The sequence below is a fragment of the Motacilla alba genome, chromosome Z (genome assembly GCF_015832195.1).
Source record: "Motacilla alba alba isolate MOTALB_02 chromosome Z, Motacilla_alba_V1.0_pri, whole genome shotgun sequence".
Taxonomy (NCBI): domain Eukaryota; kingdom Metazoa; phylum Chordata; class Aves; order Passeriformes; family Motacillidae; genus Motacilla; species Motacilla alba.
Genome location: NC_052046.1, coordinates 54899630 through 54927126, shown reverse-complemented (window position 1 = coordinate 54927126; position 27497 = coordinate 54899630). Strand labels below are relative to the sequence as shown.

The following is a 27497-nucleotide window of genomic DNA, read 5'->3' as shown; positions in this document are numbered from 1 at the left end:
TTCCTGACTTGCCTTTCCTTCTCTATGAAAGTAAATGTCTTGGAAATGTCCTTCCACAGACGTGGTGAGATATTTTAACTTTTTACATAAAGATTTGGCTTGAATATATATTTTCTCACTACCCCAGTTTCTCAACAAGTAAATTGTGTAGAAGCTATGCTAGCTTACCTACAGATGAGGTGTTCTTGACTGATTGCAAAGTGTTTGCTGATTTTCAGATGAAAGCTGCTGTCCAAGAGCAAAACAACATTGGTAACATCCATGGTGCTTCCAACTGATTAGTAGTTTTGATCGTCTCCTGTGCAACCAGTTTTGAAACAATCTGTGCAGGGGGTAAAAGCTGATGAACCAGAGCAAAAATAAATTAAAAAAAAAAAAAACAAACTTAAGAAGGTGTCTGAGGGAAGAAAGGAAGAAAGCATTATAGTTTCCCATTCTGTTTGGTGCTTTTTTCCAGAATAGCTGAGTGTAATCCCTGTTGACTCATAAGCCCCAGTACTTTGTACAAGCAAAACAGAGTGGCTCCCAATGAAACTGACAGGGTGTTACTGAGCATATCCCATATGGGACAGATGGCTACAAGTCAAGTAGGCTACAAGTCACATTGCAAAAGTGGCACTGCAAGAGAAGTCCAGTGGCAAAATGTCCAAACCAAGTAAATGTTCTGAGCAAAAAGGCAAAAGTTTCTGTCATTTTTATACCTTATCCATAATTACCAAATATTATAAATAATTTCTTTTCAAGTGTGGGTGTTTCTGTTTTGGCATCATGTTTGGCTCTCTTATGTTGAATATTCCCCTTATATTTATCATTGCTATGTGTGACTTTTTTTTCCTCCTTTTCATTTTCTTCTTTCATTTTTTATTTTTTAATCCAGTGCACTGTGACCTGTGGACAAGGACTCAGATACCGTGTGGTCCTCTGCATTGACCACAGGGGGATGCATACAGGAGGCTGTAGTACTAAAACAAAGCCACACATAAAAGAAGAATGTGTTGTACCCACTCCTTGCTACAAGCCCAAAGGTAATGAGGCAGAATGTTTCTCATAAATTTTTCAGACCTCTTTCATGTTCAGCTGTTTTGTTTCATTGCTGGCATCACTGTTTACACCTGCACCTGAGTTATGATTTTGCACCTGTCTGTTCCTGTCTGCCTGCCAGCAGCTTGGAGTGAGTGCTGACCTCTTTAGTCTTACAAACTTTGGAATTTTCATAGTTAATTTGTGGTCCAGCAGACTAAGCAACAGAAATGTAAATTTGGCTGTATTTTCACTGTTTACATCCAAACTAAATACAGCAAGACACAAAAGAGATCAAGTGTTGCAAACCATCCAAAACTGACTTCTGCTTAGAAGGATGCAAGGCCAGCTAGGGAAACTTTGCTTACCTCTGTCTGTCATGAAATGTCTGCAAATGGGAGTCGTCAGGGAACAAAGTAAATTACTCCTTTCTGGAAGCTCACCCTTGCAAGAGCATGACACCTTGACCTGCATTAGATCTTCTGCTGCCCTTTGCGGCACATACACACTTAATTTCTGAATGTAGGGCACTACTTCCTTCTTCCATTTTTCCACATGGAATGAAAAGTCCTGTGCAAAGCTTGGTGTGATTTGGTTTAGTTTCCCTCCTCATCTTTGTTCTGCCGCACTCTCACAGTTTTTCCTTCATAATGCAAAGTGTAATGTTTGAATATCTGTATATCTGAAGGCTGAGCAGTGGTTTCAGAAGAGTGTTGGAGTAGATAGTGTCCAGAGGTGCCATCCAAACCAAATTATTCTGTTTTTAGGCTAGAAAGTTTTCCTTTTTTTATTTCACACAACTAGAGTTAGAAATTTAGGGCCAAAGGGGTAATGAACCTCCCATCTATTGAATGTTTTAGTCCTAGACTGGTTTTTTTTCAACACCTAGATTAACATAAAGCAGAAAACAGTTTTCCTAGCTGACCGAAGCAGCAAGGCAAAAAATGTGCTTCTCTTAACACACTCTGCAAAAAAAAATAGAAGGCAAGTTGTTAATATAATTTATTTCATTTTAGTTTATTCAAGCCCTAAGGCACTTAATGTTGCGCCAATAATGGGAAAAATAGGATATCAGTAGATTAAGTAGTGATTTTCAGTTTTTATAGAGAATGTATATTCACCTTTCTATGTAATAGAAGTGTTTTTACTGGAAGTGTTTTTAAAGAAAATATTTTACTTTAATCTCCAAAGGTAAAATTTTCTCCTTAGCTCATGTTAGAAGTGCTTTTTTTCATTTTTCTGTCAAAGCATACTGTGCAACATCAACATTTCTAATCCCCTAACAAATTTTACAGTGTATATGCTAATTAACTACACCTGTAAAAAAAGGAAAGTTATTTAAAAAGTCACAAAACAGGCTATGTTAGACAAGAATTTTGCTTTTTACAAGCACTTGCATCTAAGCAAAAAAATCATGTAAGTAAGATATGACTTTCCAAAACCCATAAAACAAACTGTAGAATATAGAAATATTTGCTACATATTCTGGATGATTATTAAAATATAGATTAACCTAAGAGCTGTGATGGCATTCATCCTTAAATGGCAGTAATATGTTAGATGAAGAGTTTGGAAAACTGTTTTTAAGATAGAGGAATAGTAGTTCTATTATTGTTCCTCTTTTCCTCACTTATTAACTTCCTCTAAGGAAATTTGCATGACTAAAGTTGCAGTAGCTGTGCAGTCAAATTAGGTAGGTGATTTTTCCTCTGTGATACAAGTGAGAGATGGAAAATTTCATCTGCATGTGTGCAATGTTCTGCACAATAGAGCCACAGAAAATTCCTGACTATTCTGAATGACATTAACCTGCTCCTGTTGGTGAGTAGAAGTCCATCCTTACACAAACCCAGAAAGCTTAGGTGATTTGTGAGTAGCAAATAGGTTTGGCTCTGGTTCTCCTCAGTAGTCTTGAGTCTCACTGCACTTTGTATTGTTTTCCTCTGATCCTAGCCCAAAATGTTCTGTTGAAGTGCAGAGCTCCTTCTCAACCTTTAGTGCCAAATTTGCTCTTGTTTCACCCCTGTAGAGCTAAAACAGCTCTGCTGCCTTCAGCTCAACTACTCCACTCTGACACTGCATTGAAGTGGAGTTTGGCTTGCAAAGCAGCGTGGCCCTGCATTTCTCAGAGCAGAGCAGGTCATTACCCTGTGCACACATCCTGGAGAGGGAGAAAAGCAGCTCCACTGTTTTCCATCAGAAATGACAGAAAAAGTATCAAGTTCATTTTTTTAAATCCACATAGCTGATGAACTGGTAAACGGAGTTGAAAAGCATTGCTCAGCCATTTAATTATTTTTTTCTGTTATTTTTGTATCACTCATCAAAGCAGGATTTTCTTTATTTTTGTAATCTACCAAAACTAAGCTCAGCATGTCTTCTGACATTCTGAAATTTAAAAGTAGATACAGGCGTGTTACACATTTTGCCTTGTGTGACACAGGCCTGTTACACTTGCAAGCTTCCCTCCAACAAAATACATTCCAAAGTGCCTACTTTTACAGTCCTATTGTATAGCCTGAAAGGTGACAATTTTAATTTGCCTCTCTGGCTTTAAAGCACTATAGCCCTTCTACCTGCAACAGTGAAATATCTGGCCATACAACCTTGTAAACAATTTAGTCCAGGTGATGAAAGAGTTGGTTTCTCTTCCTTGTGTTCTCATTTCTTTTTCTCCTCTTTCTCCTCTTTCTGCTTGGCCCCCATGTGTGTGAAGGCACCCATACATCACACCCATGCTTGGTGAGCACAGGGAGGGTGGCACACATAGCAGCGTCACCGCATGCTTCCTATTTTCACATGCTTGTGTTCGCTCCATAGAGAAACTTCCTGTGGAAGCAAAGCTGCCATGGTATAAGCAGGCTCAAGAACTGGAGGAAGGAACAGCCGTATCCGAAGAACCCTCGTAAGTCTCGCCAGGTGGCATGGGGCTCTGAGCAACCCGGTCTAGGTGGAAGTTGTCCCTGCCCAAAGCATGGGGAGTGGGAACTAGAGGGTCTCTAAGGTCCTTTCCAATCCAAAGCCCTCTGTGATTCTGTGTTTCCATGTGGGAACCTGGGAGTAGTGCAGAACTAGCACAATCTCTTGAAATTATCTGGCTTCTGCTAGAGTGTTAAGGATGAACCCAACCCTGTGGAAATCCATGGTCTTAAGGCTGTATCATACTTAGGTGCAAAGAGACAGATCTCAAGAGGATAAATGCATGTTTAATTTAATCAAATATACACATTTTATGTAAGATCATTTCAAGAGTATTATAATAAAGTGCATCCACCTATGTATTTATATGTTCTCTATTACCACCATATCTTCACAGCTTGGCAGCTTTATTTATTTTATCAATACCCCTGTGAAGCAAGAAGCAAAACAAAGCAACCAGTGATGATTCCCTCTTGCCTTTTTCCCCAAGGAAAAACAAAATAACAGCAAAAACAAAGTATGAATTTTACCAGAAAATAAACTAGAACCCTGTGATGCATAACACATATGCCTAGAGCAATGAGACTGAGAAATTATAAGTATTCTTATGTTTTATTACAAGTACTTACGATGTTTTAGATGGTTTTGTCTGAAACTGTGATAAATCCTTGCTATAATTGCAACTTCTTTTCACAGTGTCCATCAATATCCAGTTCCTTGTGCATGAGCATATGGCATTTTTTTATTACAACTGCAAATATGTATTAGATTAAAAAAAAATTTTATGCAGTATAATTGCAGTTTTGGCATGATTACTCTTAATTGAAATAATTAGAAACTGGACCATTACCAGCGAGCTGGAGACATATGTAATAAGTCCTCCAAAACAAAAAAAAATCCAGCTGCCATATGTATATATACATACATATAGAAAAATCTATGTATATAGAAGCATTTATACACACACATACACAGACAAATATACATTCATTTGTCTTTATATATATTTGTAGCAGCTATCACGTATAGTATAATGAGATCTTTAACTGCTTCCAGAGTTCCATAGACTTTATAGGTAGATTAATTCAGGGCCAAAGCCTAGAAAATTTGAGATTTGTGGATATACTAATTTTTCATTTGTGAAGTGCATTTTCACATGATTTTTCTCGTGGCTATACTAAATTACTTAGTTAAATGTGCATTTATCAACCTGTAAATAAATCTTGGGAACATCCATAAATAGGAACAATATGATATGCTGTTATGTGGCTATGTTCAGAGTAATTTGTTACACTAAGAAATTTTTTTATCAGTTTTGTGAACAAGGTTGATTGCACTGTAGAAAAGGAGTATAGGTATATTTATGTTTGTGTCTGTATGTGTATATGCATATATGGGTATATGAAGCTTTAAGTATTAACAAGAAGGGATTTGTAGAGAATAGGCATAGCCCGTTGTGTGTCATGATGTGTATTTTAACAAAATATTGTGAAAAACCTTACAGGTGTATTACTTGTGATACTAAAACAGTCCTTGAGACATCTAAAGGGAAAGGGATTTAAGAATTTCAAATTTTTTTCAAGTGCAATTATGACACCTCCATACTTCATGTCACTGCTCTGCTGCATTGGGGGCCCTTTTCTGCAAAGACTGCTGCATCTACTGTAAGGCTTCAGTCGTGCCAGCGGCATACTGTTATTCCCGTTCTGGACAATGGGCCACAGTCCAGACTAGATTCAATCTGCCATGAGGTGACATTTCCTACACTTGTTTCCTCCCTGCAAAGCAGACTTTTAGGAGTATTTCTAATCTTTATTTTAGGCTGATGAGAAACCTAGTTAATATAAGTTCAAGTACAGATTTTTATATCTGTTGACTAACAGGAAGAATAAAGGGCACGAAGTCAGGGTCTTCACACAAACTTTCCCAAAGCTCAGAGATGCCTTGAGTTTCCTTTAGAAGGATTTTTAGTGATAAGGCATGAGACAGGAAAACCAAATAAAAATTTGTCCTGGAAGAAGCATCCACGCAATCCCGATTTGTAAATTTTAACATCCCTCTGCATATTGTTCTAAAATATTCAATCTCTTTCAGGAATCTTGAGCAGTGAACTTCCACCTAAAATGGGTTTTGGTGCCTCCCTATTAACATTGTTTTTCATTAATGTCTGATTTTAAACAGTAACTCATTTTAGGTCCTGACTATTACCTTGAAAAACTGTGTGTAACAATATAAAAAAGGAGACAAAACATTTAGAGCAAATGAAAATAAAAGGAACAATCAACTTTGTGGCCAGCTTTATAGCATCATTTCATTCAGCTGTGTAGGGATTTCAAACACACCAAGAGCGAGGTGTATTCCCTGATAATGCACCTTTTGGCCAGTGCTTCTGCAGCTGGGCAGAGACACAATGTAATACTCCATGGCCTACCACCCTTACAGATGTCAGGCTACCACCCACGTGTTTTGGCTGATGAATGATCATATAATGGCTGATTAGATGACCTTCCTAGTCACTCTGTGTTGATGCAGTAATTACTAATTTCATTACTCCACTTGCGCAGACATCAGCAAGGATTCATTCTTTTCCCTCACTTCATCTGAGGCTCCTGCCAAGCTTTCTTACGCCACCAAGTCCCTGACTGCCCCCATTCTCCTTTACAGACAGGGCCATTTTTTTGTAGTCAGTAGATCACTCTTCCCTGACCTTTGTGACCCTTTCTCCCTTATCCTTCTTCATGCAAAGAAAACAAAGCTCAGCTATAAGCAATTCTATTGTCTTTCTCAAAGTTTATATTTGAATGGAAGTTTAAAAGCTAAACCCCAAAATTTTCAGCATATTTCTTCCATGAATTGAATTCTCACATTTGTGAATCTCTGTATTGCTGTCTTCTGATTTTTGTAACTTTCTATTAAATAATATTTTTGTTATGAAATTTCACATTATGATTTATAAACCTGCAATATTTCTCATATATTATCCTTCCACCTGTAATTTGTGATCATTCTCTGACATGTGCTGCCAGAGCACCAGATGCTGCAATTTTATTCCATCTGTGTATAATGCCTTCCATAATTTATATCTTCAGGAATGTTTAATGCAAACAAGTCTTACAGTTGAATTTTGTCTGTATATGTCTATCTGTCAGTTGCCTTCCTCTCCTCTCAGTAATGTCTGAATTTATTACTATTAACTGATTCTGACAGAGGTATAAAACTATCACAGAGAATTTTACTCCTCTGTCAAACTTTGTTGATATTCTTCAGGAAATTCATTGGAAGTTTTCCACACGTTCCCACGTGCCACTGAAATAAAAGACTGAGTAGAATTCCCCAGCTGAAGGAAAGGTTTCAGAGGAGTTCAGTCCTTAAAAGATAGCAAAGTGTCCACATGGGCAGTCAGTCTTCAAATGTAAATCCATGTTAAATATTCCTTTATTGGTTCTGCTGCTCAAAGAATTAATCACAACCAATTCAAACACTTCAAGTCTAGAGGGAATAGTTATGTTTGGGTTGTCTGACCTACTGCACACCTAAATGGGGTCAATTAAAAATGAATTGCTGACAGAACTACTATGTAACATTCCATGTTGGTAACAAAGTATTGTAATCTCTGTCAGCACAAATGTTTAAGGTGAGAAGGCCTTGCTGTCCTGTGTTGAGGTACATGTTGTTCTCCTCTTGCTGTCCATCCCTGAAGTGACCATTCACCAGGCATTAGAAATGTTATCTGAGGAAGGAGCTGCTGTATCTTTCTGTCTGACCTCTTCCTCTAGACTTCATTACACCAGCCAGAAAGAATAGCAGTTGTGATTAAAAAAGCATGGGGTTTTCAATGTATAATGAGATCAGGTTTATGAGTAGTGGAGGGTTTCCTAAAGGATTTCTAACTTTTGAAAAATGCTTTTGTATGTTAACACTATGTCCAGCTTTTAACATACTGCTGTAAACAGCCCTGGTGCTAGCCATAAAAAAAAAAAAAAAAAAAAAAAAAAAATCTGGATACCAGATGGCAACATCATAGTGATGGGGCCAGTTCAGTAGAAAACAAAGGGAAATTCCTGACATGCATTTGCAGGGGTGACAAAGCCCTCAGGGAATTGGATATGGACAGAGACCAGTGTGGCAGGCACCCAATATCTCTTTCTTACTTTTCAGTAGATATTTATGGTTCTAAAGACACATAAGCTATTTTAGTTTGGTTTTCCTTGTTGAACAGTTTCCATCATGTTCTTTATACCTGGTTCACAGGTTAGTAAGTAAGTTTAAAACTTCCTATTATGACTATCCTGTAAAAATTTAGCATGTTCTGATTTTTGGATTGCAAAAAAAGAGATAGTGTGGACATATGTAGTTTTATCTACTGAGCCATTGCTCATCCACTTTAGATTCACGTAGTGAAAAGAAGAATCTTCATATTAATATCTGATATACGTGGTTGGTCAAAGGGAAGGTCATCAATGCACACATTAGCTAAGGATTACTATCTACTCATTCAACGACCCACTATACACAGCCACAACTACTTAAGATTTATGTGTAACGACAATACAGGACAGAAACAGTTATATTTCCCTGTGGAGAAAGGCAACAGTGAATGAAAAGCACCAACAGCATTGAATAAAGAGACAGACCTGAAGGAAAAGTCATATTCAAGCAACTTAAAAGAAACTATAGAGGGACTGAACGGAATCACTCTGATTGGAATTGGACCTGTGCAGCTGCCTCCAGTTTTAATACTCTTACAGATGAAGCCTGATATTTTATTGATAAGTGGTAATGACCACTGTTTCGTGTCTCTGAATAATGACACCAGCAGCTATCCAGTGCTGTTATGTGAGTATCCTTTGGTGTTACCCACGCCTTAAAACCTGTGAAAAGGTGGTGTTTCCTGAAGGAAAAGAAAGGGTTTGCATTTCAACTCTAGACAAGGAGTCTGGAAGTCCATGCTCAGTTCTGGATCCATCACAAAAAATTCCCAAGCCTTCAAACAAGCTGCTGAACATTTCATTTCACCAGTAGTATCTGACTTTAGAGACCTTAGTAGATGGGTGTCTCTGCCTTAGAACACTCAGTCTCACTGTTATGTGCATGTCTCAAAACCTCAGACTTTATCTAAGCCATGGATTTAACCAATTGTGTTTTAAAACAAGCAAACAAACAAAGCAAGAAGGGGAAAAGCAACAAACAAAAATCCATTAAGCAATAAAAATTAAAGGCAATATGTAATTATGTAGCAGTGAAGAAAATAAGCTGGTTTTTTTCCATAGCTCAAAGCACACCAGTATGTATACACTTGTTTTTCTTCATAACATATTGTAGGAAACCATGTCCTAGACAGAAGAGGCTGTTGCTACATACATCAAGAGTTTTGAAAATCTCTGAAACACTCAGCAGAGCTCTCCATGGGTCTCACCCTGAACCCACTCTGAGCTGCTGTGAAAGGTCTCCCAGTGTTGAGCATTGACCTTGTCTTCTGAATTCTCTTCTGACTTCTCCAGTTACATGTATGTTTCTATATGGAGGGGAATATACATCAGTCCTTAGCTGAAGGAATGAGTTATTGCCTTTGTCTTGTTTATTAGGGTTGTTGTTAGAGGGATGATTATTACAGTGGGATTTAATTAAACAATATGGAATGACAATTGAAACACCTCAATTATTTCCCATTTTCTAAAAAACTACTTCTCAGTATATCTATTCCACTACTTCCATTTTCCGCATAGCTCAGAGATTAGCATACAGAAATGCCTAATGCAGAGCAGTGGAAGATGAGCTATATGCAGGACAAGTAATTTCAAATCCATGAACTATCTCCTTTTTATTCATATACTTTTTGTGGTTTGTGCTCACCATTTGGCAACATTTGTCATTAATGACAACACAAAGATATTTGAAAGCCTTTGTAATTTTCTGGTGTTAGGATGGTGTAAAATTCAGAAACATTGTATATTTATGTTATACATTCACATTACATAAATGTTCCACTTTTAATGACCATTACTATATGGAGATTTCTTTGCAGGGTTTAATGAGTTTCCCCTCTTTTTTCTGCTTTTAACACTTTTGATTCAGCTAATTTTCTCTTTACCTGCTAACAGTTATATTAGAATTAAATCACATTTCCAACATTAGTACTTAAAATGTAGAAATTGGCCCTAGTTAGCTTAAAAAAAAAAAAAAAACAGTTTCCTGCAGGCATTATTTTCATGATGACTTGCTGAGTCAGGTGAAATAATATAATACCTGTCATTTATAGATCAAGCCTCATTTCAAAAAGGATCCAGTCTTCTTTAGTAATGTTCTTATTTTTCTTTTGTCTCCTCTCCCTTTTTTCCCATGTTTGTATGTATGATACACATCATGTGTAAATATTCCAAGTATTTGAAGTATTTCTGTTTTTTCTAAATTAATAATTTTAATACCTTGAAGAACATACTCCCTTTTGGTTTGGAGTACAGCAGTTCTTCAACAAAGCAAAGTCACAGAACAATTTACAGTGTTCAAATATATAAGAAAGACAGCTTCTGATGAAGACCAGGACCTTTTCTTTTCCATAATCTGGTTAGTGTTTCTATCTTTCAGTTTACCAGGTTAAGAAGTTGTACATTTCAACTAATCAAAATGCCTAAGTCACAGTGGCTGATGCAAACTGCTTAATCTCTGACAGGAGATTTTCCATATCAAAATAGAATTTCAGCAGCTGCAGTCCTAGAGTGGCCTGCCTGTGCTGCTGAAGCATAAAACCCTCTCGAAATGAAAGATACCATCTTGGAAACAAGACTGATATTTTAAGTTAAAATTTCTTATGAGTAGGAAAATGGAACGAATTTGCATCATTAGCTTCCCAAAAGCTTTGCTCCTGAAAGAATTCCCTCAGTCTTTGTAGCAACATTATAAATATTTTCAAATTTTACTGTAATATTTGCAATTAATTTCTTTCCTTTCTGTTACTTTCCATGTATAGTGCTAGTCGCAGATGTCAGGTTTATAACAAGATTTTACAAAGACCCACAAAAAGTGGGTAAAGAGATGCACAGTCCCTGCTCCAAAAGACTGTGATGTTCCAGTCAGGGATCCTGATATATACATCCTGGGAAAACACTAGCTTCTCTTTTAAGTTTTGGATTTTTTTTTTTAACTTCAGCATCAAGGGTAAGTCCTTCTGTCAGTGAGAGAAAGGCAGGGGATGAAAGGGAGATGAGTGTAAACATATTTTCAAATATGCTGATCCCAAAACTAAATATCCCTTTTCTTCCTATCAAAACTGTTCATGGGATTCCCAAGGTAAGAAATGAATTCACTAGAGCCCCAGACCATAGTAGAAACAGACAGATATATTGCCTTCAGCCCTGGGCAAAGCTGTGCAACTCTGGTGTGGCCATTCAAAATAAAGACCAAAGGAAGATTAATACTGTCAGTGACAGCCAGGTTTCCATAAAAAATACATCCCAAAAGCTGAGTTTGCAGAAGCAGACCGATTCCAAACGCTTACCATGAGGTAACTTACTTAATGAGGGAGTGTTATCAACTGTTAATGGGGGTTGTTCTTGTGAGGTTCAGCAGGAATCAATGCCAGATCCAACTATTCATTCATTTGTTCTAGTCCTCGAAGTATATCTACAACCTTTGCCTTACAACTTGCCTGTGGCAGGTCTTGAAGAATGGCAAATAGAGAAGGCAAGACAGACAGATAAAGCTATCTAAATTACCCTGTATTCATAACTCAGTGCTCCAATACCACTGACATTGGGTATCAAAGCACAGGTATTGCAGGTTACAGAGTGCCCTTAAACTATTGTTTCTGCATAGATTCAGGAGTCAGCTTAGTTCAGCATGAGCTCAGCAAAAGATGTGTTACATTACTGCAACAAAGTAGTAATGATGTGGTACAGAGTTGGATGTGAATATTAGGCTTGATAACTTTGAGTAAAATGCTAGTCCAGTTCATAGCACTGACATTGAAAAAGCAATGACAACACAGAAAAACTGAGAAATTATTCAATTTCTGAGGAAAATGACAAGAGATGGAATTCAGTCTGTTCTATTGTAATGATAACTGCAAAGTGCTTTTAATAAAATATTAATGGACTTCCAGAAGGAAAAATTTGGAGCATATAAGGGCTACTGATCAGTAAGACAAGTGCAACAGATACACAAATCCACAACAGAAATTGAACACTATTGGGTTTGTTTTTGTTTTGTTTTGTTTTGTTTTTAATGAGAGGAAGGTAAATGTCCTCTGGGAAAAAAAAATTAATTTAATTTTTTAAAAATTAATTTATATAAATTTTGAAAGAAAAATAAAATAAATAGCAAAAAAAGCTTAAGAAATTATGAATTCTCTTCACCTGTTGCTAGCTTCAAATTAAGACTTTAAAAACAGTTCCTGTGACACAAGAAAAACAATTGAAATTATTTTCCATGTAGTCCTGCAATTACCTGATAACAACAGCCTGCTCTATACTTACTAGTGAAAAAAAATTAACAACTAAGGCAAAGATTATCTAGGTTGAATACTTGACAAAGGTAGCTAGCAGGATCATCATGTACATTGGGCACATTGGGAGATTGCTAGATGACTTGCACTGAGATGTTTTAGGATCAAGGTCAGTGTTACAAGGGTTTGTCTTACTTCTTGGATATGAGGAGACTTGCCACTGAGCTGTCAATAGAACCTCCTGTGTGTAGTTTTTAATACATGTATGATGAGATGAAGTACTTGTTTTTCATTAAATAAAATTTGACCTGGATAGGGGTATCTGCTTTTGCTTCCCTGGCAATTTGTGGACATGCCTTGCCTTGCTCTCTTCCTCTCACAGGTTTATTCCTGAGGCTTGGTCCACCTGTAGTGTCACCTGTGGAGTAGGCAGCCAGATGCGGCTTGTGAAATGCCAAGTACTCCTCTCTTTCTCTCAGTCTGTGGCTGATCTGCCCATCGATGAATGTGAAGGTCCCAAACCTGTGTCTCAGAGAGCCTGTTACAGTGGTCCCTGCAGTGGGGAGGCAACTGAATACACCCCAGAGGAGACTCTGCTTTTGCATGGCAGCTTGCAGGAGTTCGATGAGCTCTATGACTGGGAATATGAAGGCTTTACAAAGTGCTCAGAGTCCTGTGGAGGAGGTAAGTGCAAAATGTTTCTGTGCTGGATTTGTTTTCTTTCCTTCTTCAAGTGTGTGCTTGGTACTTAATACTAGACATGCTTTGCTATGGCTAGTTAGAATCATCTAGGAAGGAAATAAAACTTTAAGATTGTTGAGTCCAAACATATTTGAAAAGGCAAGATAAGAAAGGCAAAAAATTCCATGTGCACAATATATTTTAGCCCAGGATTTCCGGGTATGTGCTCAGACTCTCATTAAGAGTGCTCAGTTTATCACCTATTTCTCTTTCCTTTATCAACTGATCACCCAAAGGCAATCACCAAAAAAAGCTAAATGTTAAAGGGGCCTGGTGGTACGTGTTAACAATCACATATCATTTTTAGTTCCTATCCCTTGGGTTGCTCTGTGCAAGCAAAAGCATATGGAAGTAAATTGTCCTCCCACAGCAGATGAAAAAAGTAACAGATATCTCAAGGGCTCAGCCATTCCTTATCTCCTATCAATAAGGGACATCAGCTCCAATCCCAGTGCAAAAGAAAACTTATGTCAAAATGGCACTAATTATGTGGTCATCTGAAACAAGCAGGCTTGGCAATTGTAGTTTCTCAAAATTAATCAAATTCTCAGGTTGCACATACTGTAGACCATTAACACACATTTCCGATATGCTTTTTTTCCCCCATCATTTTATCTAACTAGTTCTGAGAAATATGTTCAGTCCAGTATTTTTTTTACTTAAATCTAGATTTTTCCAGCTCTTGTATTTTTACTTTACAACTTTCAGGTGATTTAATAAAGGATTACTATAGAAAAATGCAAACTATGTACTGTAGAACTGAAAACAACTCAGCACTTTATGACTTAATAATATGTACAGATTCACAGGTAATCAGTTATAGTCTTGGAAATCACAATTACTAGAAAATAATGCAAAGGTTTTCTGTGCTTGCTTTTGGTCTGATGTTACAAGAGTATATGTAATGTGTTTGTGTTACTGGCGTGCAGTAACAATTCATCACTTTTACTATGACTACCAAAACCTGAACAGTTCCTAGAAATATCCTCTTGAAATGAAGTAATTTCTTAGAATATAGAGCTCATGCTTGTATTTTTCAAATGTAATTCACAGAGACAGACTTGTAGAAGACATTTTTCTTTATAAAGTTAATCTCTTTGAATTGTCAGCAAGAAGTTCTAGCTAAGATTTCTTTTTGTCTGACATCAACTCCAAACTTTCTGGATTTACAGATGCTAAGTCAGATATTTTTGTAGCTATAGGTGCCAGACTGGTCAAACTAATTTTACTGGTTTTAGAGTCCTGGGAGAAGAAACTGGATAGATGCAGAAGTAACCTTTCACCTCCCAGAAGCAGCAACCAGAAGGAATGAGTTAGTTATATAGTCTGCTGCTGGTGGCTTCATTTCCCAGAGCTGTCATCAAATATCATGTAACAATTATTCTATCCTGGTAGATATAAACATAGAATTCTCATTTGATGGTGTTTTGAAAGTGAACTTAGACTGCATAGATTCACATCCCACCAGTACACATTTTTATACTGTGATTTCCTATTGAGAACTATTGATTTCTTTTTTTTCCCAAGGAAAGCAATTTTAAAGCTGACAGCTTTTGTTCTAATCATATTGTGCAGTAAATAATGTTTTGAATTCAATTACTTGGCATATGAACTCCCTGAAATTCATATACCTTTTTTAATTATCTCTGTACTGTGGAACTTCTGATTTATGATCAAAAGTTTTTACATTTTCTAAATGTTCAATGAGCCATCCTAATTTAAAGCTTATAACCATTTGCCACATTGACCTACGAAAAACAGAGGGACAGTTATTATCATTATGCTGGGACACAGTAGTGTGACATTCAAGAGGAAGCTAAAGAAAGTAATTCTGATCACATTTTTTACTGCTGGAGCCAGCCAGATTTTTTTCACTCTCTCTCTCTACTTTTGTTTGTTTTTTGGGTTTGTTTTTTTTTTTTTGGGGGGGGGGGGGTTGTTTGTTTCAAGGGTTTTTTTGTTTGGGTTGGGTTGGGTTCTTTGTTTTCTGGAACGAGCTATTAAAGCCAAAAATTGTCAATAAACATTCTAGCAACCATATTCAGACAGGAAGCTTTTTCTTTGATATCTGTGCTGTCAGGCAAGATTACTGGATCTGTCAAAGATAACAAGAAATTTTAATAGACAGACTAGAATGCCTGTAGTATGGACAAGAATTATTGGAATTGTAATCAGAGATGACTTAGATGAGAAAAATAAGCATGAGGAATGAACTCACTGTGAGGTTTAGGACTGGTTGGATACTGAAAAGTGAAGAACTGTAGTATCAAAGCTTAGCTATATGAATTTGATAATGTAAAACCATCAGCTTGAGAAATGGAGAAAAGGTTGAATTCAAGACCTCATAGTCATCACTTTTCAGTATTCAATATTGAAACAAGCAATGTAAAAGTGTTAAATTGATAATAATTGTTCAAGAGCTCACTGGTGACTCCCTTCAGAGAGGAAAAACTGAAGTAGACTCAGTTTACAAAATTTTATTTGAGAAGGACATACAGAAGGTGAGTGAGCTGTATGCCTAGCAAACAGAAACACATCAACCAGCATGTGGCAGGAATCTGTGGTTTCTTTCCACAGAGTCTGGAAAAATACTTTCATGGTTTCCATACCTCTGGATCAGCAGCCCTTCTTTCCTGGCTTCATCAAATTGGTCTTGATATCAGGCCTGCACAGATGTTCCATGCAAAATAGAGAGCAGTAGTTTGAACACAGTGCCATTTCCCATCAGGTAGAGAACCACCTCTGTTCTTCAGCCAGGAGCATTCCATTCTGGAGAATCCATAAGCCTGTGCTTGCTGCACAGAATTTGATGACATGCTCAACAGAAAAATGAGTGAGCTAGAAAAATAATGAACGTGACTTCATTATGAGCAGTCAACATCTTGTTCATATATATAAGTTTTTAAAGTGTCTTTTCCTAGATATAAATCAGTACCATTAGTTCTGTCTTTTTACTAGGCTACCCTTTTTCCAATTTTTTAAAGTCTTTTGAGAGATGACTTGAATAACAAAATTGAAAATATGGGGCCATCTTGTAAAGAAGGACACTGCCAACAGCATTAGCTGACTACAAGGACTTTGGTAATTTTGATGTTGGTGTCCATGTCCAAAACTGTCAAGTATCTTTCTTTTTTTTGATATCTGGGATATGGGAGAGACACTGCATAATCGTGTGTTATAGCCATGACCTTAATAGGCTTACGCACATAGCAGCCAAAAAAATGGTTAAAAAGCCTCTTTTCTGGGGGCCCCAGCCTATACTGAGATTAAGGAGAATGAATTTGTGAATAATGTCAGGAATACAGTGACTATGATCAGCTATATTTCACTTTGGTCTTCTTGAAGGATATGAAATAATTTTTTGCCTAATGACATGCTCTGGAATTAGAAATACCAGAATATATTGTTAACTCTGTTTTTGGAGGTCTCTAAGGTCTTAAAACACTTTGTTTTGGTTTGGTTTTTTTTTTCCCTTCACATTAGCGTCTTAAAAAATTTGTGAGACATTTTGGAAAAGTGGTGGTTTTGAAAATGTAATGTAATTGCTGCGAGTTCAGCTAATCTTTTCCCAACTCATGTCTCCAGAATGAATGTAAAAAGCATACTTTCATTGTATTTGAACTACTGTGGATTAGATTCTCAGGAAGTTCAGGCCAATTATTATCCTCAGACCCTCTCAGACCCCTTTTATCCATGGGGAAATAGATCCTTTCTCATCCATTCCTCTTCCCTGTGGCATGTAATGTTGTAATCCCTGATGTTCTAGCTTTCTAACCTTGTAATCCAAAAAGCCTGTGATGCTCTTAGTCATAGGAAAAGTGAGAGTAACTATACACTACATAGGGATTTTGGCTGTAACAAGGAATTTCTGAGTTAAACTATAATGACCAACTATTCCAGTTTCTCTTAGTCCAACAGCTGCTGTTCTATCCCAGGTCTCTCTAACTCATTCTTTCCCAGCTCTCAGATATATTCTACAGGTTTGCATCTTTAGTTTGGGTGCAGGCCCATGGATGAAGAGTAAACTGAGAAAAGCTGAATTGTCTGACCATGTTTTACTTTGCTTTTGCAAATCATGCGGTTGGTTAAAATATAGCATGTGAAAGCTATGGCCATCTTCACACCTTAGCCTGCTTGGCCTGAAAAATAAAGTGCCTCATTGCACTTTATGCAAAAAGGAAAAAAATGAGTGCACTGGACAATTTTCTGCCCAGAGAGGTGGGCAGTGAATAAATCCATGGACTATTCACTGCAGCACTGAGAAACCTTTCACAGACACTGAAAGCAATGACAAGTGTGCAGCTGGGGCTGCAGCCCCAGAGCTGCCAGCCCGAGGCTGGGTGTGACCACGTGCTGCAGCCTTGCTGGTCCTGTTGGGCCCACCCCTGACCCTGGCTGCCCCTGCAGGTACGGAGAGCTGGTTGTGACCATTATTTGTTGTGTGCAGGTATCCAGGAGGCTGTGGTGACCTGCCTGAACAAACAAACTAGGGAGATTGCAGATGAAACTCTGTGTGTTAGCAGCCGTCGTCCTCCACAGCTGCTGAAGTCCTGTAGCCTGGACCCCTGCCCCCCAAGGTAGGCATAATTTTAAGTGACCCCAAACTCTATTGCCTTGTAGTCTGGAGAAACACAGTGCCTCAAACATGACTTTCTTAGACTGCAGGGGCTTACACCCTCTTCCTGCCACAATCATATTGACCAGGAAGTACAAAGCAGCAGTGAGATCAAAGGGCAAACTTCAGACTGTTTGCCTCTTCAAGTCCTTCAAGTAAACAGTTTATCGATTGGCTTAACTTTACCCAGAGTTTTGTCAAGTTTAAAGAGACTTCTCCAACCTCTCCTCTCAGGAAAGGTTTTGCAGAACCTGCTTGTCCCTGGCCTCAGGCAGTTTTCCACAATCATGACTCTTAAACAGCAGATCTTTCTCAGCAGAGATTCACATCTGCCCCCTTGACAACAAAAAAAAAGCTGCTATGACATTCTTATGGTTTATTAAATAGGGCCTGTCAAGTCTATAGGAGGTACTGTATACATATTTTTTCCCAGCCGTACACAGGTGCATTTGCTCCACTGTGACACTGCAGCAGATTTTAAATACATTGACATATAACTTTGGACTATTTAAAACACTCAGCACTGTCCAGGTAGTAGATATACCTTAGAGCATTTACTGATAGATGTATGTATGATTTATAAGACTACAGGCTATTCATGTTGTTATGAATAATAGTAGATTTGGGATACACAGAGAAGGTTCACATTAAAAATCAAAAATGGCCAGCATGAAATAACAATAAGGACATAAATAACAGTTTGGTTGGTAATCAGGATTTTGAGTTTGTGACAAGCAGACACAAATAGATTGAAATTTCTTTACCAAAGCATTATAAGCATTGCTTATGATGATACTGCAACCCTAACTTTGTTAAATTGTCTTTATTGCTGAAAATAACACAGAAATATTATAGATATATTTGTAAATTACTTTGTAGGTGAAACTCTTGTGGTAATTCACACGTAGAAGCATCAGTGCTGCTGTGAGTGCATGGTACAAGATTGAACAACCACCAATTCTGACATGAAAAATAAGTACTCAGTAGTTAAGAAAAAACAAAACACATTCCTGTAGGCCAGTATGTGGTTTTTATGTGATTTTTGTTACAAAAGTAATCTGAGTAATTGCATGAATACTCCTCGAATTCATCTGCGTGATTATCCACAGGCTGTGGTAACCTTGCTACCAGAATGGAGCTACTTTAAAGCAGCCATAGGTATGCATTTCCCTCCATGAATTACAAGAGGATCATTCGGTAGGTGAGAATCAGCTAGTGAAGCGAAGGTGAAAGGGGTTTGCTGCAGAGGGGGAAGACTAAGCAGCTTTAATCCACCCCTAGGGCTGCAACTGAGAAGAGGGGAAATTACTCTCTCCCCTGTATATACAACTTCTCACCTGAAGCCCCCTCAGTCTGGAGGAAATTGCCTGTCTGCAGGCCCAGGATGAAAAACAGCACTTACTCTGCAAAATTGTTCCTCTGGTCAGAGCAAGTAGGCCTGCAGACTGCAGGCAGTGTGGCTAATGGAGAGAGAGGCAACAAGGCAAGTTGATGTGTCTCCCAGGCAGGCTGTGGGATAATTACCTTTAATTTCCTTCATGTTTCTGAAGTGCTACATCTAGCAATGTCACTGTGTTAAATACAATGGTATATTAATGAAAGAGTGCCTAAAAACTTTTGCTTTGTAATCATTATTTACAGCCACTCTAATACTTTTTTTAAAGGAAAAAATAAAGGATTGATATTTTTTCCTTGTTTAAATCATAAGATACTTCAGAATTCTAATTCAAGAAATTTTTATCCAGGAGTCTGATGAAAATTTAGGCTAAAATCATGTCCTTATGTATGCTGATGAAGGCATTTCTACCCACTGACAAGTCCAAAAATTATAATGCACTGTGGCCGTGAACTTAGATCTCTTCTACAGGAGTTTCCAAAATCTGTGAACCATTGATACTTCCCAGAGCTCTTGCTGATGACTTATAGAGAGAGCTGGCTGGTCTCATAGTGTTGGCTCTTCTCTCTGTTTTCCAGCTGCTTAAGTGCATTAACAGAAGCTAAAATTATAAAAACCACTTTCCTAAAATATTCTTGATGTATAAGTGACTGCTGGAGTATGCAGTTGTTGTGGGTAGAAGAGGCGTTCCACTGAAAAGGCAACTGAGATGGTGATGAATGTCTAGGTAGGCAAGGAAATATTGTCCACAGCATGAAGAAAAGGCTGAGAAGCCTTGCCCAAGAGAATAAAAATTCTCTTCTTATATATTTAGAGAAATTATTCCAGTGATATTTCTTGAACCTAAGCAGCCCAGCATGCTTAGAATTTAATGATTATGTCTAAATCTAGCACAGTTAAAGATCTTGCTTAGCTGTAGAGAGAGAGAGAACATTTAAATGTTTTAGAACTGCAAAGCCTAATGGTGCTTCTGCTACGGGCAGTTTTGGTTACATGGGAGGCTACTCTGTAGCCTCTCAAAAGCCTAGTCGTGTAAGATGTAAACAATTGTTTTAGCTGTTTTACTATAGATAGACAAAAGCACTGAACTACAGAATCTTATCAGGCTTTCTGGAGGGTCAGAAAGACCTCAAGAAAGATACTGTAGAATTAGTAGGTGAAGAATAATTTCATTCTGGTTTTGATCTGTCTTTTTTCTTTTGGACACTTTAGAAGAATGATACTAAAAGGATCCGCACAGTAACTGGGTTACTGTTCATTTTGTTCCTTACTGAAAACAGATGTGTATAGATTAGAAAACTTCCTTACTCACTTAATACTTGAAATTAACCTATGGTGTCATCAACCTTTTCAATCTGTAATTGCCTGGGTCTGTCTTGGAACAGAATACGGTAAAAGGTAGAATATACTGGCAATATACTTCACATTTATGAAAACACTGAGAGATGATGGTGTTTGTACAGCAGCTGAGAATGCTTTGAAATTTTCTTTGGAATTCTGGCTTAATATCTTAGCACATTACTATTCTGAGTACATGGAAGAGAGACAAAAATTAAACCACAGAAATTTATCTTCAGATACTCACAGCTGTATGGAGTCAGAAAAATCCCATACTTACAATTCTTACAGAAGAAAGATTAAGAATCAGGAAGAACTGCATACAAAAAATTGGAAGATTTCCTCCATACTCAAATCCCAACTGAGTCTCCTGGGGTTTCAAATTTTGTTGAGAGTTTTTTGCTTATTGCTCCAAGAACAATAGCAGAAAAAGAGTCCAGATCATCTTCTCCTGGAAAGCAGTGTAACAAAATTTCCCATTTTGAACTGAATTAAGAAAATGGGAAACACTGCAGAGCTGATTGCTAAGATGGGAGCTAATAACTGACTTTCAACACATTAGCTACAGAGTAAAATTTGTTGTCATTAACTTAGTTTAATATTTCTACAAAAAGGATATACCTTGTTTTGATGTACTAGGAGAGCCAGCATGCTTTCTACAGGAAAGAGAGGAATGAAGACTATGACAATTTTAATTCAGTCATTCAGTTACTTAATTTGTGTCAGTCAAGCTGTACCACTTGAAGAATTACATAGCAATAACTGAGCAGAGCACAGTCTTCCAGAAGTGAACTCAGAATAGCTGTTCAGTGTCTCGAAGTTTCTTCTCTAAGTTAAAAATACAAAAGGGAAGATCACTCAGTTTTGCTAACTGCTATGTTAGTATTCTGAACTACCAAAAAAAAAAAAAACCAATTAGAAGAACCCTGTTTCAGTGTTAGCTTGGCTGTTTTCAGTAATAAAATAATATCCAAAATGTGTCTTTTCCTCAGCCTCCATAGCCTGAATTACAGAGGCAGTCATCATCTAATCAGATATCATTGCTCTTGTTTATAAAGCAACAGCATGAGCACGTCATGGTGAGCCAACAAGCTCTACCAAAGGGGTGAAAGAGAATGTTGTAACTCTGTTATTAATTATAACTGCTCAATAATTTGGTCAATGCGTGTTGAAAAGTTTTGGTAAATATGTATGGAGTAGGGAAGAGAGAATCAAAGCAATGAAAACCAGATGACTGAAAATGGAGGAAATTACAGGCAATTTTTACAGCTTTGTTCATCAATATTTTCAAAAACTGAATTTTTACTGAACTTTTATTTCTGTGCAACAAAAAACAGCTGAATTCTACAAAATGAAAAGGAAAAAAAAAATGAAGAAGAAAAAGCAGATGATTCTAGGAATAGCACAAAATTTCACCCCAGCACTCTCTCTTTACCACTTCAACCCTCTGTGGTTTGCAAGAAAAGATAGGAAACCATCTGAGTAGTTCTGATACCTAACTAAAAGGGCAAATATTGCCTGAGTTAGCCTGGACTCTACCTCATTGCCTAATTCTTTTTTTTTCTCTTTCTTTTTCTTTTCTTCTGTGTTGGCTTGATTTGTGTTTGTGTGATAAATCACCTGTTCTTATTTTAATGTTTATTTGCTAAATGAGGTATTGTCATCTGTTTTGCTCTATTTCTCAGCTGAACTTAAACTACAAAGGATTAAAAAAATCAACATGTTTTTCAAGGCATTAGATTGGTGATAGGCCAGACTTAGTGTAAGGCATGCTCCCATCTGAAATTAATTCAATATGGGTGAAAGGGCCAGAGCTTTCTCTAATCCATTAAAGGTGACCTATGTGTGGAAGGGTGTCAATACAGATGTGTTTTCCATCGGTGGGGGGAAATGTTAGAGCATTTCTATCTAGTTCATGAAAAAGGTTAAAAGATCTGCAAGTCATTATGTCTGCAGATATTGCACTATAGCCTTATTGGAAGGGGATACCAGTTCTTGTTATTATCAAAAGCTACCAGTTCTTGCATTTTGGGGTTTTTTTCAGAGTTGTAAATTAGAATTAGCATTAATGAGGCAAAGATGGTATTACTGTCTCTTTGTGACTCAGACAGGTTTTCAAATCCTCACAAACAAGTGGCGAATTTTTCTAATGGGATGCATTTGGGTCTATTTTTAGCTGAAGCACATTGAGAATGGCTTTGAGAACCTCTTAAGATGTGGCCCATAGAGCCTTCTGGGATCACAGACCACAGCTGGGACTGTGGTGGAAGAGGTTGGAGAATCAGACATTAGAAGGAATATGCTGGGGGCATATTACACAGGGCAGATTTGCCCCTATTTGATGCCTTCAGTTTGAGAAAATCTTAGACTGAAGCCATGGACTTGGTGAGGGAATCATAAGGTCTTTACTATGCTAAAGCTTTACTATACTAAACACAGGCCTGTGCAGAGACATCTAAACAAGATGCCCTCCCTAGGCGGCTCTGTTATGCTCTTACCTGCATTACCTGCATGACTACCCCCATCACTGTAATACAGCCCTGGCCTTAAAACATATTAATCTGTGACCTAAAAACATTTCTCTTCTCTCTCCTTTTTCATAATACAATCTCCTGCTTTGCACCCTTTCCAGCTCTCAAGAGATTGTCCAAGATGTGTCTGGCAGCCTGCCCTTCCTCTTTCTCTCTGGTTGTTCTCTCTGGCTCTTCAGCATCCTTTATTCAGCTGCAGTTACAGTGAAGTCCCCAAGGAGACTCTTTTCGGCTATGTCTGTCCCATCAAAATGTGAAGCAAAGCAACATGCAAGTTAGGAGGGTCAGAGGAACTCTGGAGCCTCCATCACACCCTGCCTCCAGCTCTTCTAGTTTAAAGTTTCAGAGGTCTTCGCCCATTTTGCTTTTAAATAATATGATGGTTCCTTCATGAGATATGATTACATTAAGAGACATTTTCCTTCATTTCAGCTTCTATTCCCATCAGACTACTATCTCCATAAAATATTAGGGTGCAATTACAAATTTTTTTTTGTAACTTCTACCATATAACCTTCTTACTTTGAATGATAAATCACACTTCTTTATCAGAAGTACTGTATACTTAGATAGATAGTTTTCCTCTACATAGATCTCCAGTTCACTAATTTCTCCAAGTTAGTACACCATTGTGTTGAAACAATTTTGTCATGCCCTAACACTGTTTTGTTTTGTTATAGCTTGGTTTGTGATGAGTATTAGCTTTAACTCATGCTAGGGACTTATTGAGTTCCTCTGCTAAGCAGACTTACTCTTCTTTTTCTTCCTGGCACAGTCAGTTTTCTGGGTTTCATCACCTTAATACAGTCCATTTCTCCTAACCTTTCTCTTCACTTATGCAAGAATTTAGAATCCACTGCCACTTGATATTTTTTTTGTATTTTGAACAAATACCCTCTCACACCAGTGTTTCATATATTAGCTTCTACTCCTCATTTTTTTCTCTAAATTTTTCTCAATCTTCTTGAGTATTAATTTCCTGACTCAGCAGCAGGATTTCATTCCCCAAAGAAGCTTCCCCAACAACAGCAAAAAAACCCCATGTCTTTCCTTTTGTGCCAAATATGAAGTCAAACATTTTGTAGCATAATGAGCAGAATTAACTTTTTCACTTCAGCATTAACATATGAAACAAGCTACAATAAATTGTTGATTTTACAATCTTCACTTCCTTTAAAAAAGGGTGAACTGAACAGCACCATTATATCTTCCACTTACAGTACTGCTGAAGTAATTTGTAGGAGTCTGAGAAATACCCAGTACTTTCAAACCAATAAACATTTATGGATGAAAAGATAAGATTAGCAAAAAAAAATTAAAAAAAGGTCCTAATTCTCAAAAATACATTGTATGGTTCTGTAACACAGTTACTCATCAGAAAGATGCACACATGAAATAAATGGAGAAGGTGCCCTCACTTCCATTCAGTTTGGAGTGAATTAAGTACCTATAAAGGAGTCAGACCGATGAGATGATGAATTCTCTATCTGCCAAGTAGGTATGTCACATCTCAGAAGCACAGCAAGACCTATTTGTGCCCATGAAAATTTCCATCTTCAATGTGCAATTACCCATTAGAATTGTGACTAAGCTGATGTATTGTATATTCTAGCCAGCTGATAGTAGTTCATTCACAGCTCTGGGAGACACTTGGAGTGCTCGCACAAAGTTCCACACGTCTAATTACCACCCAATGGATCCACAGATTTGTAACTGTATTGTATGGAAGTGTGTTTGTTTGTTTAATTGTAATGCTTACACTGTTCAGGTCTGAACAAATATTTTCAGGTACATAAGACAAGTACATTTCCCCTGCCATGAGGAAGCAAACTGCATTGTCTTAAGTCACTATTTTCTGCAAGATCTAAGGAGCCAGGTTCTCACTCAGGAAAATTTGGAGAAGTGCATTAAGTTGCCATTCTGGAGTATGTGGATTCTGCACACAAATCTACATAGATAGAGCAATTAGGATGGAGATATGACATGTTTTAATACCTTTAAATTTGCCTATGTACACCACAACTTTTACGATACCATCACTTTGAATGGAATTTTTCCTTCCATTGAGTCAGAATCACTTGATATTTCCATGAATCTGACTACTTTAACAGTCGTTTTTGACAGTTTGTGGGTATAACATGAGTTTAGAGCCTCCCCACTCTAAGTGAGGAGCACCGGTATGTTTTGGTGGCTTACTGCCAATGTGAAAAAAGCATCTTTTAATAGAGAAGAGTGAGTGAACTACTAAATATCTTATTGGTAAGTAAAAAGGAACATAGAATGGTTTTGGAAGGACCTTAAAGATCATGTATTTCCAACACCCCTGGCATGGGCAGGGATATCTTCCACTAGACCAAGTTGCTCAGAGTCTAATCCAAACTGGTCTTGAACACCTGCAGGGATTGTTCTTCCACAATTTCTGTGGGAAAGCTGTGCCAGTGTCTCACCACCCTCACGGTAAAGACTTTATTCCTAATATGTAATCTAAATCTACTCTCAGTTTGAAGCCATCCCCCCTTGTCCTGTCAGTACATGCTCTTGTAAACAGTCTCTCCATCTTTCTTGTAGGCTCCCTTCAGGTACTTGGAAGGCTGCTATTAGGTCACCCCAAAGCCCTCTCTTATTCTGGCTGAGTAATCCCAATCCTCTCAGCCTTTCCTCACAGAAGAATTTTTGCATCCCTCCAATAATCTTCATGGCCTCCTCTGGACATGCTCCAATTGGTCCATGTCCTTCCTATGCTGGATGCAGCCCTGCAGGTGGGGTCTCAGCAGAGCAGAGCAGAGGGGCAGAATCCCCTCCCTGGCCCTGCTGGCCACGCTGCTTTGGATGCAGCTCAGAGCACATTTGTATTTCTGAGCTGTGAGTGCCCATGGCTCGGTCATGTCCAACCTCCTTGGGGGTGCCCCCAGCACCCCCAAGTCCTTCTCAGCAGGGCTGCTCTCCATCTGTTCATTCACCAGCCTGTGTTGACACTAGAGGTTGCCTTCACCCTGCTTGAGATTCCCATGGACCCATGTTTTGATCTTTTCCAGGTTGTTCATTGTAAATATAAAATACAAATATAAAATTCAGCATAAAATACTGGTTCTGGATTCACCCTTGGAACAAAACTCTTGTACTGCCTTTTTTGCACTACATTTCCAGAAGGACATTGAAGGGAACTCATTGCAAAACATGGAATGTAAGCAGACATTTTGAGTTTCCTGAGTTCAATCACAATACCATATAGTTATATACAGATATATTCTTAAGTTCTTTCCCCTACTAAAAAAACTAGAGAAATATTGTATATGCTTTAATTTGAGAGACAGTCTGTTTGTATATTTTTCCTTGATTATATAGTTCAGGAATAGTTCATCCTGTAGAAAATATTTTCCCTGTAATGCTGCCAGCCAGGTCAGCAAGAAGCACATGTTATCTGCTGGTTTTGTGGCAATACTGCTCATAAAACTTGGATTTGCTAGAGAATTACTAGTCACTGTTAGAGAAACCCAGTCACTGTTATCTGAGCACTCTTTCATTCATTAATATACTTGCTTTGTCCATTCTGTGACATCTTTATTTCTTTCCTGCCCTTATAATTTCAGGAAAGGCTTCTTTAGATTTAGGGGGAGTCTTGTTAGTCTGTAAGACAAAATCACATGGTTCATGAATATTGATCTCACAATTTGTGAAATCAAGCTTTTTGTATATTATTTCTGTGCTGTCTACATCCATATGTATTTTTTTAAAGCTTTGTTTTAGAAGGAATTTCAGATTAAAAATTGTCAGTTTACTGCATATTTTTCTCACCTATAGAGCTTCTTTCTTTGTCTTCTGGTGTCTGTAAGCTTGCTGATGTCTTCCTCAGGAATAGCTGGGTTTTTTAATATTTTCCTTATGTTGTAAAGGTAGGCCTAAAGAAATGGTGTTGGCTTATCACATAGTCCTGCTTGGAAAGCACCAGTTTGAAAGGAGCTAGGGAGCTTTCAACATAAAGCAGCTCTGTCATGGGCAACAAGGTGTTAGTCTGTTGTGATTTAAGCCCAGGTGGCAGCTCAGCACCATGACGATTTGCACTGACACCCTCACAACTCAGTGAAATGGGAAGGAGAATCAAAACTATAACTTGCCAGTTGGGAGAGGAAGATTTTAATAACTGAAACATAAATAACATATAATAATTACAGTAGATAATGAAAATGAGAATGATAACAATAATGATAACAAGAGAGGAAGAAAAACAAAGAAGGACAAGAGATGTGCAATACTATTGCTCACCTTCTGACAAATGCTCAGCCTCATGTCTACACCCCAAACAACCCCCCTTCCAGGTAACTTCTCCAGTTTATAACATCAGGCATGACATCCTGCATTGTCCAATATCCATTTGGCCACTTTGGGTCACCTGTCCTGGCTATGCTCCTTCATAGTTGGTTTTTTTTTTTTTCTTTTTTTTTTTTTCTGATCCTCCTCATTGGCAGAGCACAAGACTTTAAAACAGTCCTTGACTTA

The 27497-nt window shown here is 37.8% G+C and overlaps 1 protein-coding gene across 5 annotated transcripts in view; it reads left to right on the top strand.

The window, feature by feature from the left end:
- Positions 1-27497, top strand: part of ADAMTSL1 (ADAMTS like 1) — a 398190-nt gene that overhangs the window by 310135 nt on the left and 60558 nt on the right. For all 5 annotated transcript variants that reach the window (XM_038124997.1, XM_038124998.1, XM_038124995.1 and 2 more), the window contains 4 exons: positions 878-1025; positions 3841-3925; positions 12762-13063; positions 17568-17697. In XM_038124997.1, coding sequence (XP_037980925.1) covers positions 878-1025; positions 3841-3925; positions 12762-13063; positions 17568-17697 — 665 coding nt within the window. The remainder of the gene's footprint in view (positions 1-877; positions 1026-3840; positions 3926-12761; positions 13064-17567; positions 17698-27497) is intronic.